This window comes from Castor canadensis, chromosome 2 (genome assembly GCF_047511655.1).
Source record: "Castor canadensis chromosome 2, mCasCan1.hap1v2, whole genome shotgun sequence".
In the NCBI taxonomy this organism is placed as follows: Eukaryota; Metazoa; Chordata; class Mammalia; order Rodentia; family Castoridae; genus Castor; species Castor canadensis.
The window spans coordinates 23,277,695-23,296,599 of record NC_133387.1 but is presented as its reverse complement, the minus strand read 5'-3'; the positions used below and the strand labels follow the sequence as shown (position 1 = coordinate 23,296,599).

At 35.5% G+C, this 18,905-nt stretch overlaps 1 protein-coding gene across 7 annotated transcripts in view; it reads left to right on the top strand.

Annotated features, from left to right (window-relative positions):
* The window catches only part of Mkln1 (muskelin 1), a 288,685-nt gene that overhangs the window by 242,392 nt on the left and 27,388 nt on the right, over positions 1-18,905 (top strand). For all 7 annotated transcript variants that reach the window (XM_074062868.1, XM_020183812.2, XM_020183811.2 and 4 more), the window contains 2 exons: positions 5,330-5,551; positions 8,429-8,558. In XM_074062868.1, the coding sequence (XP_073918969.1) occupies positions 5,330-5,551; positions 8,429-8,558 (352 nt within the window). The remainder of the gene's footprint in view (positions 1-5,329; positions 5,552-8,428; positions 8,559-18,905) is intronic.

Genomic DNA, 18,905 nt, shown 5'->3' with positions numbered 1-18,905 from the left:
TTTCTCTATGTCTACATTCAGTGTTATATTAGCTTTCTATCATGATAGTAAATTAATTACCTGAGGCAGTTAACTTAGAAAGAGAAAAGGTTTTATTTTTTTTTTTCCACTTGTCACTTTTTTTTTTTTTTTGAGATTTATTTTTTATTGTGCTGGGTGGGGGTACATTTACAAAAGTTTTCACAATATATCAAATATATCATACTTGAATTCATCCCCTCTACCATTCTTCTTTATTCTCCCCTCCCCCCATTCTTGGAATAGTTACAACAGGTATCATTTGTTCATTTACATACGTGTGTACACAGTATTTGCACTATTTTCACCCTCCCATTTCCTTTCCCCACCTTCTCCCTGCTCCCACTGGTACCATTCCCCCCAAGGCGGGACCTGTTCTGACCCTCTGTTTTCTAATTATAAAAGGAAAAAAAAAAAAGACAGTTTTGCTTATTTAAAAACCATTTCTTTTGTTGTGCAGAAGCTTTTTAATTTCATGTAGTCCCATTTGTCATTCCTTTCTCTTAGTTGCCTGAACCATTTGAGTTCTATTTATGAAACCTATAAACCATTAAAGAAAGAAATCAAAGAAGACTACTGAAGATAGAAAGATCTCCCATGCTCAGGGATTGGCAGAATCAATATTGTGAAAATGGCTATATTAACAAAAGCAATCTACATGTTCAGTGCAATCCCCATCAAAATTCCAGTGACATTTGTCACAGAGTTTCAAAAATCAACCCTAAAGTTCATCTGGAAGCACTAAAGACCATGGATAGCCAAGGCAACACTGAGCAAAAAGAGCAACACTGGAGTTATCACAATACCCAACTTCAAATTATACTACAGAGCCATAGCAATAAAAACAGCATGGTACTGGCACAAAAGTAGATATGAAGACCAGTGGAACAGAAAAGAAGACTCAGATATGAATATATGCACATGAACCTCATTTTTGACAAAGGCACCCAAGACATACGATGGAAAAAAGAGCCTCTTCAACAAGTATTGCTGTGAAAATTGGATACCTGCATGCAGAACACTGAAACTAGATCCATGTCTTTCTGTACAAGTATCAACTCAAAGTGGATTAAGGACCTTAGTATAAGACCTGAAGCTTTGACGCTTTTGCAGGAAAGAGCAGGGAATACACTGGAGAAAAGGTTTATTTTGACTTATGGTTGTGGATGTTCCCATTCAAGATCAGATGCTGCCATTGCTTTGGGCCTCTGGCAAGGACAGCACTTCATGGCTTACACATAAGCCATGAAGGAAAAGATAGAGGACAGGCTGAGTTTACTGGGGTCACACCTCTAGTGACCTAGTGATCTTTTATAAGGCCCTTCCACCTAAAGGTCCATAATACCTCCCAATAATGCCAGCCTGCGGAGTAAGCCTTTACCAGGTAGAACTTGGGGGAACACTGATCATACTAAAACCACAGCAAGTATCAAGCGACAGTAGAGCAACATCTAGGAAACTCAAGACAAGGACTTTATATCTAGCCAAACTGCTCTTCAAGTATAAACACTTTTTACTAGAAAATACAATGTGAGCTAGCCAGGAAGGAACAGACAAAACTTCAACCTAAAAATGGAAGATTTTAGCTTATTGGCATTCCCCTGTGCCAAACTGGGTCATTGACAGACTAAACATATACTTTAATGTTCTCCTTACCAACATCCTCTGAAATGACAAGGGAATACATAGCAATGGTGTTGAAAAACAAAGATTGCCCTCTGGGCACCTCAAAAATTGAGGGGAATTTTAGAAAACAAATAGCATCAGATTCAACCAGAAGAAACCAGAGCCTTTAAAAAGATTACATCAAAGACTAGGAAATGACTTGAGTCTCAAAGTTTATACAGCTGAAGCAAACATCAAATTATCAGTTGGTGACCAAAGAGCAGGCCATTCTCTAGTTTAACTAGCATGTAGCAGTGGTAATTGTCTAAAGATAGAGCCTAGGGCTGGAGAGAGAAAGCAGTACCCCAAGGATCACTGGAAAGCTGCAAAATCCTTCAAAGCATCATGTCTTACTCCTTCCCACACTATCTCTTAGGGCAGGCAACAGTATAGGCAGTGAGCATATGGGTTGAGAATTTTCAGATGCAAAGAGGACTAGACTGAAAAAAAATAGTTATTTGGACATAACTAATGAGGCAGTCACACTGAACTGAACAAAGTAGTGTTTACAGAAAAATAGATAGAATAAATGGAAGAAAGTTTTAAGACAAGTTGAAATGATACCTGTAGTTCTAAAGGGATTTTGCGTTCATGAAAAGGAGAAATGTCTAAAATTATAAATTGAAGATTTGATAGTGATTTTAAAACTCAGTAAATTGATTTTTTAAAAAGGATGCATATACCTCTGAGTACGCTAGTGATCTGAAATTATGTAAGAAACAAAAAAGGTCCTAAATTTCCAGTAGTTGCGATATCTATCAAACAGGAGTTCCTAAAAGAAATGGAGGCAGGGCCACACTACTTGGATGGCGGAGATGGGGAGCATCACAGTTCGAGGCCAGTCCAGGTAAAAAGCAAGAATTCCAACAAGTAAGTCAGGTGTGGTAGTTCATTTCTGTAATCCTGGCTATATGGGAGACAGAGGTAAGGAGGATCACTGTCCAAGGCCAGCTGTAGGCAAAAATGTGAGACTTTACCCACCCCCTACCAACACTACCAGAGAAGAGCTGGGGCATGGCTCAAGTGGTAGAACACCTGCCTTGCAAGCATGAGGTCTTGAGTTCAAACCCAGTTACCTCCAATTAGAACAAACAAAAAGAATGGAAGCAAAAACTAATCAAGGGAGAAAAATAGTTTTCAGATTAAAAGTAACCACCAAGTACAGATCAGGATGGAAGAGTAGAAGGAAAACAGAACAAAACAAAAAACCCTCTACCAAAATAGTTCCTTAATGAAACTTCAGAAACAAGGATTAAGAGAAAATTCTGAATAGGCCACAGAGAGAAAGCTAGTTGCTCCTGTAGATAAGCAGGAATCAGATTGACATGAGGCATTTTGGAGTTAGTGGGCAACACTGGATACTTAGAAGACTTTATAGCAAAATCATTAAGTTTCATAAACATTTTTCAGAGACTTAAAAACTACAAAACAAAAGTAATAGTGATTTAAAAAATGAAGAGCAAGCCATAAACTGTTAGTGTAAAGTTTTCTGGAGGGATTAAAACATGGAAATTACATATCTTGTTTGAGGAAGAACCAAGCTCAGGGATAAGAAGTTGAATAAATAAAATTATTTCTGTGTGTCCTGTTTGTTAAGATATGGCAAGGAATTGCCATGCTAATATATTTTACTCTTTTCTTGAATTGGTTTGGACTCCTATGCTATGAGAGCTACCCACATAATGATGTTTGTACTGTAGCTCTGCTAACAAATGAGGATAAGTGTCCCTAGAAGGAAAAAGACACTTCTTTGTAGCCATATGAAGTATAGAGACTTGGTAACAGGATTGGCTGATGTTGAATCTGTGAAGTTATGAAAATGGGGATAGATTCACTTAATGTTGGTCCCTCAGGATTTTCTGCATGATTCCCAGGTATTTGGAGAGATTTGAGCCTTAAGCACTTAGGACACAGTAAGGCAACCCAGCGTCAGTGGCACACTAGGCAGAGGCGAAGTAGCTGAGTGTTCTTCAGCAGTGTATCAGTTGTGTTTAAGCATATCATTAAAGAGTGGAAATGCTTTCTGTGGAATGCCAGGGACACGAAAACTTCGGCATCCTGGTTTTTCAACCATTTTTGGAATGTAGTAGATTTCCATCTTACTTTATGGGAGTTTTGAGAAACCTGGGAAATAGCAAATGAGGATCTTTTCAGTGGTGTTAGAAATGCCGTTCCCAAACAGTGATCAAAGAAATACATGGGAGTCACTCAGCAAGACAAAAAGAAAAGTTTTACCTCTCTACAGAAGAGTGCAGCCACAGACCATAGCCTGATCGGCAGAATGCACTGAGTGGGAGTCAGCTTAGTTTTTATCTCTTTGCCCCTTACCTTGATGGATTGGTTTTGGTTCACAATCTTTGGGATTGATTACTTAGAAAAGGAGGCATGTGGGGTGAGGGGAACCTTGAAGCAGGGAGAACAAGAAAATTCTTTTGGGCAATATTCATCTTTAAGCAAGCAGTTTGAGATTAGGATATCTGACGGTAAACAGCTCTTTGTTTGACTGCAAGAACCTTGCAAGGTCAAGCAACGTTTCACAAAGCATGTAGGCAGCAATTCAGGGAGGTTAGCTGACATCTTCACAATGATAGTTAGACATTAACTCCTTTGACAGAAAAGACCTAACTTCAGTTGATTCTCACATAAGTAATGATTGGGAAATACCAGAATGTTCTTTTTATAATAGTTTAAAAAAAAACTTTAAAATTACTGAAGTAGTTTTTTATTAAAAATACAAAAATAGATGAGGGAAGCAACTTAGTAGGAGAGAATTGAACATAAATCAGCCAGTAGTTGTATTTTAGCAAAGAATAGATGTTTTGTGTACACAGTTTTATTCTTTAAATATAAATGTCATTTGGGTTCAATATCTGATTCCCAACTCAGACATACATTCTTTGAAACAGAATATGAGTCTTACTATCTTATGACAAATGGCTGTTTTCTCACGTTTTGTGGCTATAATCTTGAATTGAAAGAATGTAAGAATCAAGATTGGCTTTTAAACATGAATTGAATAGCTTAATTAAAAGAAAATTAAATTTACAGTATATTAAAAAGAAGCAAAATTCTTTACACTATAGAAGTCATTCTGGGGCCAGATTGTTGCAGATGCCTGATTATTGTTACTGTCTTGTAAGATCAAAATTTGAAGAGTTCTGTAAAATAAATCAGGGACGAATTTGGCTGTGTCACTCCTGTTTGCCTGTTTGATCTCCTGTTAAACCAGTAGCTTTACTAGTAGGATGTTTTCCTAGAGTAGAAAGAAGGGAATTTTTATAAGGAAGATGAGAAGGAGGGTATGATCACTATTTAGTCACACAGTATGGTCAGGATTCAGTCTTAGGTATAAATCAACACATGGTTGATCTTAGTAAAAATTATACAGTGTCAAGAAAACAAAGTTTCTTAAACCAACATGTTTTACTTTCACTGGGACAAAGAGGTAATTAGAAATCTATCCTGAATCTCTGCCAGACACTGGATAGTATCACAGTATCTATATATTAATCAGGAGGTGGTATTTAGTGTCATTAAGGACAAAGTTCACCTGTTTTGAGATTGTAAAACTGCATACATTGTTTTCATTTTGGTACACATAACAGGAACAACTAAAACTATTCAATCTTTTGTCTTGTTCTGATAGATGTGTATGGACTCAGAAAAACATATGATCTACACATTTGGTGGTAGAATTTTGACGTGTAATGGCAGTGTAGATGACAGCAGAGCCAGTGAACCACAATTCAGTGGGTTGTTTGCCTTCAACTGTCAGTGTCAAACCTGGAAACTTCTTCGAGAGGACTCCTGTAATGCTGGGCCTGAGGACATCCAGTCTCGGATAGGACACTGCATGCTGTTCCACTCAGTAAGAATATTCTGTACATTGCATTATTATTTTTTCATGTACATCTTTATAGGAAAAGAAGTAGTGGAATGCAGTTCTTCAGCAGAAGATCAAAACTTTTCATTAGAAATAAATGGTTATTGTAGCAATGACAGAAAAAAAAAATACAACTGTAAGTGAATTGTGTGCTAATTGAGACTCTTTCCATTAACCTAGCAATTCCTAAATTGTTAGTACCTGAATGCCAATCTGGACAACTGCATGTCTGATTTTATTGCTGCTTCAGGTAGTGTGTAGTGATGTGCTCTTACGACTTCCTACTTACTAACTTTACTCAGTAGTTAAAAGAATAATTTTTAATGTTATTTACAAGCATTAGTACAATGAAATAAAGAATTGATCTTTTTGAACTAGAATTAAAATTTGTCTGCAAAACTTTTAACTTTTTCAAATATTTTAAAGAAATTTGGGTCTTGTTTTTTATGAATACAGCTTTATAGTAACATGGAATTTTACATATGTCCTTTAGTGTGTGTTTTAAACATGTTCTTTCTATGAAGTAGAAAGAAGTGCATAATAATAAATTTCTGTGTAACTCATCTATCAGTTTTAGCAGCAATTAATCATCTGTTCATTCTTTACATATCTACTGTTATTTAATTTCTTTCTTTTTTTGTGTGTGTGGTATTACTAGGGATAGAACTCAGGCTCCCAGCTGTACTTACAAGTACTAGAATACAGGTAAAGACTAGAATACAGGTAAAGACTACAAACACACAAAGTACAATTGCATTATCATACCCAAACAAAAATATATAAATTTCTAATATGTATAGTACAGTGATCAGTCTGTATTCATTTTTTTTCTAATACTGTGAAAAATACCTTTTCAAAGTAGAGTTGTTTAGGTCAAAATCCTAAACTGCCCCCCCCACCAAAAAAAAGGTCTGTATATTGCATTGTATCTCTCCCTCTCCCTATTTTTCCCCTCACATACAGCTTACTTGTTTTTAAAAACAAAAAATAAAGAAATCCAAGTCATTTGTGCTCTAGAATGTCTCACATTCTCAATGTGGTTGGTTTTATTTTCATGTCATTTAGTGTTCATTTGTCCTTCACATTTTCTATAAACTAGTAGTTACATCCAGGGACTTGATTTCAAATTTATTGTCCTTTTTTGGGGAGCTAAGAGCAACATGCAGACATATTTCATAAGCACTCTAGTTACATAGTATGGAAAGGATTCAAGTCTAGTGGACAGTATGCAGTAGTGGGTCCAGTTGCAGCAGCCTGGGCCATGACTGTGAGGTTGCCTGTGCACTTTCACCCAATGTTTTAGCAGCCATTGATAGTCATTGTCTGAATTTCATTGGGGGCTTTTTCCAATGGTGTCATTTCTTCTATATTTATTACCTACAGTTCTATTTTATTAAAAAAAAATTTCTCATGAACTTTTTGGTTACTCTGAAATGTAAACCATACAGGATAGGCAGTATAAATATATAATTCTTTCCTTGTATTGATATTCACATTAGTGAATTGAGGTTCCAAAGTTATCCAATGAAGTTTTTTAAGAAGTGTAATTATGAACTCATGGAAGTTAATATATTTGATGTTTTCAGATTCAGCATTGCCATTGTTCTGTTTGATACTCAGTTTTTTCCCCCACTTCGGTAGTAGGAAACTCTTCCACTTGCATATGTATGCATTTCTTTTTTTAGAAAGAGAAAAATTAAATCATGAGGTCATCCTGACAAATCCAGCTCAAATCAAAGATTTTTTTTCTTTTACTTAATAATGACTTTGGTTTTTTAATTTGTATATTTTTTAAGGTTAAAACCCTATGTCATAATAGTCGTATTACATTACTTGCTTTAATAGTTTTAAAAATAACAAAGCTAACAACAAAATCACCAAGTACTATGCAAGATTGCTTTCTGATTGATTGATCTGTTTGGCATTTAGCTCATTAGGAATGCATGGTCAAAAATCTGTGAATCAAAAATGACTAGAAATACTTCTCAGAATGATCATGATTTTATGTGGTTATACTTTTATATACGAGTAGGGTCCTTTCCTCCCTTCCTCCTCCTGCCGCCCTCCCTCCCTCCTCCCTCCTTTGCTTTATTCCTGATACCCTCCCTTCCTTGATTCCTTCCTTCCTTTCTTTTTGGTATGGTACTGGAGTTTAAACTCAAGGCCTTGTGCTTGCTTGAGCCATACCCCCGCCCTAATCCTTTTTCTTTTAGTTATTTTTCAGATAGGGTCCCCTATTTTTGCCCAAGCCTGGCCTCAGATTGCCTCTGCCTCCCACTTAACAGGTATGCACCATCACATCTGGCTTGTTCTTTGAGGTAGGGAACTTTTTGCCTGGAACGGCTTCAAACCATGCTCCTCCTGTCTCTACCTTCCAACAGAGAAGTTTGTTTTGTTTTGTTTTTTAATTTTGTTTTCTAATTGAATAAAAGCGTATATATGGTTATCAAGTCAAAACTGTAAGTCAAAATACTTTTGACTCTTGTTTTTGTCCCTGTCTTCTAGACAGGGATTAAAAGGAATTGTTTCTTCCCTTGTAGGTATTTTTTTTTTTAGGTTTTGATTTATTAAAACATATATTTTCATATTCATTCTCTCTCACACACAGACATTGCTTTTTATCTTTTCTTACACAAAGGTAGCAAACTATATACATTATTCTGCACCTTGCTCTTTTACTTTAATAGGACATCCTTGAGAGCACCTGTTACTAGTATGTAGAAAGCCTCTTCTTTCCTCCTCATTGCAGTACTGTTGCATGGGATCTGTCATAAAATTGCTTTTGTAGAGGTGTAAATTTTGAAAGGATCTTTCTGGATTGTTGGGGGAAGTGACAGCTTTCTCCCTTTTTTTCTTTTTCAGAAAAATCGTTGCTTATATGTATTTGGTGGCCAGCGATCAAAGACCTATTTGAATGATTTCTTTAGTTATGATGTGGACTCTGATCACGTAGACATAATATCAGATGGCACTAAGAAAGACTCTGGAATGGGTAAGAACATTTAGTGATCTCTGCTTCCGGCCCTTAACTACTTTAGGTAGAAAACTACAGCCCATTTCTATTCTTTCTAACATTCCTCGCCTTTGCCTTCACCTTCTCCTTTTTGGGTGGGGGTCACTGTTCTGGAGTTTGAACTCAGGGCTTTGTACTTGCTAGGCAGGCAGGTACTTCCGCTGCTCTTTAAATGTAGTTATTTTTCAGGTAGGGTCTGGCCTCAGACCTTGATCTTCCCACCTCTGCCTCCCACCTAGCTGGGACCACAGGAATATGCCACCATGCCTAGCCTATTGATTGAGATGGTTTATCACTAACTTTTTGCCCAGATTGACTTTGAAGTGCAGTCTTCCCAGTCTATATCTTCCAAGCAGCTTGAATAACAGGCGTGAGCCACTGTGTACCAGCACTCCATTTCTTTAACTGGAATAATTCTGAGTAAGAGGAATAAAATTCTCTAGTTCTATCTGTTTAAAAATATGTGATTTACTATTATTATTTCCTTCAAGCAGAAAGAACTATGTGAATTTCTAAAGTAATTGTTTTTGTGCTTATGTGGGGGCGGGGGGTAGGCTTTGCAAGAAGCAGTATTTAAAAACTATTATTTTGTATTTGCTAATCCTTTCAATCTTCTGTTTTCCTAATAGTGAACTATATATTAGCATACTAGGGTATGTCGTTGTTCTGAGGGAAGTCTTCACACGATTGGTAATAACTTACAAGTTTACAAATTTGGCGTCTAAGAAGGTGATTCGATTTGCTCAATTTATGCATATTGTCATGGTATAATTATTAATAGTGCTGCTTCGCTATCAAAAGTGTCTTGCTTTGATAACACACACAGAATAATAGTTGCATTGCCTGTGATTACTATACCCAGAAGAATGGCTTGCATTAAGTGCCAGTGATGTAGAAGGACTCATTCAAACAATGGGACTAGAGAGTATAGCAGCTTGCTTTCCATTTAGGTCTTAAATATAAACTAGATCTTTGTATTGCTGGCTCTTTTGCAAAAATAAAAATACCTGTCATAGGTATCATTTCTGGGTGCTTTGTCGATAGTATAAGCTTTTCTAAAACAAACAAAACCAACAAAAAGCTCTTTTCATTAAAATTGTTTACATTTAAGAAGAAAAAAATTTTTTTAAAGATAGCACTAAAGAAAATCTGCGCTTGGAGTACTTATACTCACAGGACACATACTCCTATCCTTCCTGCTAGCTAGAAGGCTAGAGATTAATTCCCTAGGGGTTTAGTCTCACTACTACCACCACCACCACCTAGTAAAATGGCTGATCTTGCTATATTGTCCTGATACAGTGGCCAAGTTCCCCTTATAGTACCCTGCAGTACTGCCCATTAACTTTTGTTTTTTCACTCTTTCTGAACAGTTAGTTAAACATCTTCTGTGTTAGGACCTTTACCGTGAAAGAGACAATGACTAAACAAATCCATAGTAACCACCTTTCTTAGAGTAAATGACACTGCATTGATTAAATAATAATAGGGTACAATGAAAGATCAGAGACCAAGAAATACCTTTTAGGGAATAAATTTTAATAGAATAGAAAAAGTAGAAGCACTGTAAGCTCAACAAAGGGTGTTATCCCCAAAAGTACACAGAGCTAGAGACGGAAATTTGAGATAAGCAAGGTCTTAATAGATTAATCCAAGAAGTCCACTAAAGAACAAGTAAGAGTTTTTCCAACAATAGCGAACAAAGAAAATGGAGGACACAAGACTAAAATAAATACTTGGAAATTTCCTCAAATTTAGAAGCACTGACCTCCTGATAGCAAGTAATTCTCTACAGAAGTTAGTACACTGAATTAAAAAAAAAAAAGCACGTCATGATGCATGATGTACTTTCACATTCCAGCACAAAGACAAGTTCCTAAAAACTTCTAGAGAAAAACAAGGTAACAGTCTAAGGAAAGAACTTAGAATGATGTAGAAATTTTCAGCAATGTTGGAAGGTAGATCAGGAAGAGCAACATCTTACAAATGCTTAGAGGAAAATTATCACCAACCCAGAATTCTATTCCTAGCCAAACAGTGAAACAGGAAAGAAGAAAAATATTTCAGATACACAAGGTCAGTCAGTAGAATGCGTTTGGTTGCTCGTAATAGAAAAATCCCTTAAACAGTGGTTTAAACAATTATAGAATCATTCCTTTCACAGAACAAGAAATCCAGTGTAGTGATTCTACAGTGTCATCAAGATCTCCAGGTTCTTTTTTTCCTGTCTTTCCTCCCCTTTCCTGTCTTTAACATGAGGTTTTAACTTTGTGGAGAAAAGTGTCTAAAGCACCTTAAACGTTGTGCTTTGGTTCCAGGTAAGAAAAAAGAAGGAAAGCAAAAATTTCTCAGAAACCTTCAGTGGGATTCTGCTTAGATTTCATCGGCTACAGCTGTGAAAACTGGCTTCTCTAGTCTGGGGAAGTAGTAGTTAGCTTTTCTAGCCTCATGTCATCCACAAGGGAAAAGGTTTGGGAATGGCTGATGGATCATGCAGGTTTCCAAGTCTGCTACCCAAGGTTATGCATTCGTTCCTAGGAATTTACTGTACCACATGCACTAACAAAAAGAGTAAAAAGTAGCAAAAGAGGAAACACAGGAGGTATGAAAAGAAAGATCCGACATAGGAAAGCAGGAAAGGGGTCCTAAAATGATTCCTGCACAGCAAACCTAATGACCATCAACTCAGATGGGAGTAGGAGGACACAGGATTGAGACCCACCCTCTTCACCAAGAATGCGGTTTCCAGATCAAAGCCGCTTCTCCGCCCCCCCCACACACACCCTAAGGTGGAGGGTTGCCATTTAAGGCCAGCCCAGGCAAAAAATTACTGGGTCCCTATCTCAACCAACATAGCTACTCCCTAATCTCCATAGCTGGCCTTTATTCAGACCATACTGTATGACAGACTCTTACATTGGCAATATTATTCTCATTTACAATATGGGAAAAGTTGAAGTCCCCTGAGGTAGAATAATAGATTCAGCATTATACAAGTAGATTGTAGAACTGAGATTTAGGAATTTGAGTGCAAAGAAGATATTCCTTCCACCATATTGAACTCAAGACTAAAAGAAAAAAGTGGCAGAGAGCTAGTTAAAAAAAAATGTTTTTACTGTAATAAGTAGGCTTGAATGACTATCATTTGAACAAACTTTAAATGAGCTACGATGATAAAGTCTGCAGTTTATTATGATGCTCTCGTCATGGTTATGCTAGCTTTATAGTAGCAGAGTGTGGCTGTTTTGTTCAGTTTTTATTGTGATTATAGAAGTAATAATAGTGTCACAGTAGAAGATTTTTAGAATATAGATTAATACCAAAAAAAAAAAAAACCAAACCAGTATCAAGCCATCCAGAGATGATCTGGATCAAAATTAACATTTTGGTGTATTTCCGTCTAGTCTCTTCAAAAGTTATTTGCGTAAAGTTGGGCACAATTCTTTTTTCTGTTATTGAATTTTATAATTTTATATTAAATAATTTTTAAATCATTATGATATTACAATGAACCAGAGGTAACGGTACAAAAAGCAAGTGAACTCATTCCCAAATTATTGCTGCAGTCAACTTTTCTAAAATCAGAATCACCTTTTTTTTTTTTTTGAGAATCATTGTCTTTTGCTGTGCATTGTTTAAATTTTAGTTGAGTATAATGAACTACCCCACAATGCAAACAGACTCATTCATTAATAATATTTTCTGATTATCTACTAGCATCCAAGTTTGTCTCTCTTAGTCCCTTCTTCCCCACATAGTTCATTGTCTTCTGTGCATCAAGGAGTGTTTCAGGTACTCAGGACTCTGCTGTGAACCCTGGGGAATAGATCCCTTAATTCACAAGGCTCACATTCCAGTGGAGAAATACTAGCAGCTGTGTTCTAAGTATTATGAAGAAAATAAGTTGAATGCTGTGATAATAAGTAACATGGGAGGTACCATTTGCATGGAGTAGGTTGGGAAACCATCTCTAAGGAAGTAATCTTCAAGGTGAGAAGTAAAGATACAGGAAGAATTAACTGAAGAATTGAGAGAGGAGCAAGTACAGAGTCTAAACCAGGAAAGAATGTGGTGTGTTCTAGAAACAAATGGGACTGGTAAGAATTGATTGTGCTTGTTCATGCCTTCTCTGTGGGTAGAGATGAATCAACCCTCTGGTTTGGGCTCATGTTATTGTTGGGTGTCTCCATTTTCTCATTCTCTTGTCTGTACTGCCCTCAGGTAATACTGATGTACTCAGTAACCATCAAGTTATGTCAGTTCTATTGCATCTTTTCTCTGTCTGTTGGTTTGGGCTATCATCACCTATTTGAGTTCCGTCTTCAGTCTGTAGTCTTTTCTTCTGTGCCTCTCTTTTCCCCAACCCATTCTCCACACTGTGAGCACAATACAGCTTTTCTGTATTTACCAGTCAAGAACTGAACTATGTGCCCTAACATTTATTCAACTGAATTTTTTTTGGTGCCAGCTAATCTCTAGGATTATGGCTGTGAATCAGGGCTCTCTATCTTCAGCACTATTGTACTGCATGGGGAAGAAAAAGAAATAAATTGGTCTTTTTAATGAATGCTAATTCAGATAAGAAGATAGCTTTTAAATGAAAACTTAGTGGGTTTTTTTTTTTTTTGTCGTTGCTTAAAATCTTTTGTTCTGCTTGCTCTCAAGATCAAGTCTGAACTCAGCCTGACTCAGTGCCCTTTACCATAGGCTGTAGCTTAGTTCTCCAGCCCTGTTTTTGGTATCTGCACTCTCCTTGCCACCAACCGTTTCATGACCACTGAATATTAAAGCTTTATAGATAGCATACTTTTTCTCACCTTTAGTGTTTCTACCATGCTGTTCCCCCTACTTTTCCCTCCTGCCTCCAAAATCTAATTTGTACTCTCATCTCACAGATCTTAGCTTGTAGATTATTGTTTCCCGAAATTCTTTTCAAGCCAGCTTAGGAATTAAAGCAAATGCTTTGGTCTTAATTGTTAACACAATTACAGGTATCATCTGAAAGTACAATCTTGACACTGCTTTTCAGAAACTGAAAAACTGGGGAAGTATACATCTTACTCAGGATTTCTTCACGAGCATTAGGTCTTTCCAGAATGAATCCAGATTCAATCTCCTAAAAACCTTATTGGGGTATGTTAGACTATTCAGAAAACCTCTTATAGGAACTATGGTATATTATTGTCCACCCAGAAAATTACATTTGCCTCACTTACACCTGACATTCTGTTTTATCTTACTAGACTACTACTTATTTTATAATGCATGAAAAGTTTTTTTAAGAATGAGACAGATACTATTTAAATTCCTACATTATTAGATATTCTTAAAAAACATCAATTTTACCTATTGTGCAGATGTTTGGTAGCTTGTGTAACCATTCTATTATTTATTAACTGTTTAAGCTTTTTAAACTTCAGTTAATATAATTTGAGATGGACTTAATGTATAATTACTATGTTTATGAATCACTAGTTAGGTGTTATTTGATTAAAACTGCGTTTACAATGTTAGCTTCAAATTGTATTCTTTGAAACTATGGAACAAATTTTTGAACTGTTGAGATCACCAATTAGAGATGGTATAAATAGTAAAAATTTCTGCTTCTTAACTATACTTTTGTATGTTAGATACTATAAGATCTTAAATCACTGCTTCTTATAATTATTTAAATGTATTACCTTAGGTTTAACATTTCAAGATCTGTGAAAAAACTTGAGTACTTTTTAACTTGCGTTACAATAGTTTTTTGCTTTTCTCAGAAGGAAATTATAATTTAAATCAGTGGACTGCCTAGAAAGAAAAAATTTATTAGAATTGTGTCTAACACATAAAAAAGTGCATCAAAATTCACTAAAGTTTGGGTTTATTTCTGAACAATTTTTGGCAGTAAGATGTGAACACAAGGGATTTAGCAGACTCCCCGTATGTGGGATCTGTATTTAATACTAATTGAGAATTATGTGTAGAAGATGATCTGTCACATTACCAGAGCTTTATGATTTGCCGTAGGCACTCAGTCAATTATATACTATAAGAGAGAGTACTTTTCAAACCTGTATTCATTCAAGGTAAGAAACCTGGCGCCTTTACCATTTGCTAGATGCTAAGTCAAGCATTTGGTGACACAGAGCTCCTACAATCTATTCCCATTCTGTAGTGGTTACATGTTTACTTTTGTTACTTGAATTCTGTCAAGTCTGTTTTTCCACACCTGTCATTATTTATTCCATTCTGTTCTAACAGTTATAGCAGATTGGTATAATTGAAGGAATAGTGAATCAAGAATCAAAAAACTTGGTCTCTCTTCATCTGGGTCTGCCACTCATCCTTCTGCAGCTTTGGCAAAATTGTATAACTTCTCTGGACCTGACCATTTATCTGAAAATGAGGATATTGAACTGGTTGATCTTAAGGCTTCATCTAGCTCCAAAACTTGAACTATTAAATTTCATTCCCTTTTGCTATCAGGCTGTGAAACTAATATATGAAGACTGTTTGAGTTATGTTTATAAGATCTGATTTATCTATAAATGTGTTTTCATGCAAACTTAAAAGCAAAATCTTATTTTAATTTTGGCCCTGGGAATGTGCTTATTGACATTTTTTTAAAAGCAGAATCATAATAAATCCTTATGTTTTTGATCCTTTTAGACTTTGATCAATTGAGTAAGACCAAGTCAGCAGACAGGAAAGACTGAAGCTAATGGTTTGCTGCCATTAATGCATTACTGAGCCAGAAATAATAATTCTTATTTTCAATGGAACTAGGCTTCATTGTTTGTGTTTTTGATACTGATTGTGCCATTTCTCTGATTAAAAACAGATCATGAATTTTTCTCTCTCTCAAAATTATTAGTAAAAATAACCTGTAATTTTTCCTTCCTACCTTGTTAGGACAGAAGCTTTCCTAGTTAAAAGCTTATGAAAGTGTTTAATATTTTAAAATAAAATTTAAATTATTTAATTGTAAATGCAAATGAATTAAAGTTTACCTATCAAAACAAGCATGCAGGAACACTTAAAGACAACTTCAAAAATGAAAGTTACTGAAGTAGTATAACATGGTAGTTTGATACAGATTAATGGAATAACATAAAATCATCCCCAAATACATATGAGACTTTAATATGTAGTTGCTATTTCCAGCTGAGAGGAAAATAGTTTATACACGAAATGACATTGATGTATCACTTAAGAGTTGGCATTAAAAAAAACCAGATCCATAGGTGACTTCTATATTTCAAAGAAAATTTCAGGTAGACTTAAGTTTTGTACTTAAGAAATAAAACTATAATTTCATTCATTATTAGTACTTTAGGATTGGAAGATCTTTCTAAGTATGCCACAAAACCTGGAAGTCATAAAGAGTTTGTTTGGTTTTTGCAAAGTAATACAATTACAGATGAATACTTACATAGCAAATAGTAAATGACCACCAGCAACTAATACAAAGCCTAGTGTCCTACTGTAAACAAAAGGCTATTGTAAGTGAATAAGAAGGGATATCCTCTAGTAGAGCAATAGCAGATGACATGAATAGATTCAGAGGAGGAAAGAAAAATCCAACAGCCAGTAAATTTACTTAGGTAAAGATGCTCAACTTTATTCATAATGTTTAAATGTAAATTAAAATTTTAACATTGAAAATGAATGTTGGTATGGTCCTGAGGAAGCAGATATCCTCTTATACCCTCCATGAAATATAAATTGGTGCAGCCTTTTTTGAAAGTACTTTTACCATAGTTCATTAAAATATAAAATATTTATACTGCTCTTTCTCCATGCATTTTTTGGGGAATTTATCCTACTTACATACTTGTGCAGATGTATTTAACAGATGAGATGTACATAGATATGTACTACAATATTGTTTGCAAGAGGAAAAAATCTGGAAATTTTAATTGACCACCAGTTTGTTTATTTGATTGTCCTTCAGTTAAATAAAAGTCAGTCCATCTATCCAGGCACCTGTGGCTCATGCCTATAGTCTTAGTTACTTGGGAGGCTGAGATTGTGAGAATCTTGGTTGGAGGCCAGCCTGGGCCAAAAGTTCATCCCTTCTCAACCAGTAGCTGGGTGTGGTGGTGGGTGTTTGGCATCATAGCTACACAGGAGGCTGAGATAGAGAGGATTGTGGTTCTAGGCCAGCTTGGGCCAAAAAAAAAAAAAAAAAGTTTGCAAAATTCATCTCAAAGGACAAAAACTGAGTGAGGTGGTGCCTGCTCTGTTGTTCCAACAATAGTGGGAAACCTAAAATAAGAGAATCATGGTCCAGACCAACCTGGGTGTAAAGATTCTTTCTCAAAAATAACCAGAGTAAAAAGGGTTGGTGGTATGGCTCAAGTAACTGAGTTCAAATCCCAGTACTGCCAAAAAAAGAAACAAAAATAAATCCATTCAATGAGATTAATTCTTCCTAGTTAATTAATGAGATTAATACAGCTGAGGTAGATTAAGAAATACTGTATTATTGAATGTCAAAAATTAGTTGCAATTTTACAAAAATAATGAGTACTAGAAACCCAGGTTCAGGTAAAATAATAGAAGTTTTAAGCTGGAGCTTCTTGAGGTTAATAGGGTCCTTCCCAACATTTAAAATGTCCAAAATTTAGAAGATAAGCATGACAATACTATTGTTTTTCTACTCAATAACCATTGATCTTTTAAAATTTTTGCTGCTGTAATTTTGTTTTTTAATTTCCATACTTTAATAATACAAGGGGATTTCATTGTGATAATTCTGCACATGCATACGGTATACCTTGAACAAGTTCATACCCCTTCCATTATATTTCCACTCTCTCTCTCTCCTTCCTTCCCCACTTTTCAAACAGTGTTTGGTGGATTTTGTTTTGCTATCTTTGTATGTATATATGCTTCCCTTTCCTCCTCCCTGCCTCCTGGTGACTCTCCCAGACAGTCCTCCATATACATTCATGTCCTATTCTTATTAATATTGTCATATCCTCTTCCTCCTCATCATCATTTTTAGGTCTTGGTTCCACAAATGAGCGAGAATGTGCAATATTTGGCTTTTTGAGCTTGATTTTTTTTAAATCAAATCATAATTTTATTTGATGGCAAATTGTCCAGCCTCAAAGGGTAATCATGATTACCTTAAATCTGTCATTATTATCCTTTCACAGATTATTTCACTTTACCTCTCTCCTATGTGACATAGTTCTGACCAATCAGGCAAATCTACTGAAGAATGTTTGAGAAAAAAAATCTCCTTCTAATGAAAAAGCCATGCAGAAAAGTCCTGCTTTGAATGCTCTATATTACGGATGTGATGCTTAGACCTGGTACTGGCAACTTTCAAAAATGGGGGAAGGCCAAGAAAATTACAGACATGTTAATGTAGCACCATGATTTGGTTGAATTATTGTGACAATCCTGGAATGGTCTACTTGCAAAATTTTGTTTCATGAGCTAATTTATCCACTGTTGGTTAGGTTTTCTGTGACTTGGATCTGAAAATACCGAACAATTCATGAAGAGCTGTTTTTGCTAAGTTTCATATTTCTGTAGTCCTGAAAATTGTTCTTTTCCTGTGTCTATTTAATAATGAATATGCTTCAGACCATGAAGCAAATGTAGAGGTGAGATTAGTTCATGAATCAATGCAATAATGTATCTTCCTCATAAATTGAAAAGACTTTGAAAATATTTATATTATCTTTTTGTCCCCTCTCTAAAGTTTCTTTATAAGTTAAAAATCCTGGCATCATCCGCATTTACCTGTTGGGTAAAGCAAAGGAGGAAAGAAAAAAATGTGATGAGGACTGTCAGATAAAATAGTCTTTTTTTTTTTCCTTTTTTTTTTAGGGGAAGAAATAATATAAAGATTTTATTTATCTTTTATCATTTTATACATTTACTTACATGTGTATATATTGTTTGTGCTACCTCCTCCCTCCCCCCAGATAAAATATTCTTGACTTTTCCTCTTTTCTATCCTACTTTAAGTTTTAAGATGCTAAGGAACAAATAGGAAAGTAGAAGGGTTATCATAATTTCCTTGGAAAAACTCTAAAAATGACATTGGTAGTGATAGCTGTTTATTGTGCAGTTACTCTGTTTTCTAGACAAGTGTCCTTCCAAAATGTGTTCATGACTAATGTATAGTCTCATTTACTAATCTGCTTGATTAATTTTTCTAGTCAGTTTATAAAGACTGGTTAAGACTTTTGGCTTCTTAAAAATTTTTTTAAATCGTGTATGTTGCAGATTTCCTATCCTTCTCCCTGTCCCACTGGCCATTAGAGACTATTAAATTGAAAAGATAGCTTTGCTTTTTTCTTTGGAATAAAATTAAGATTG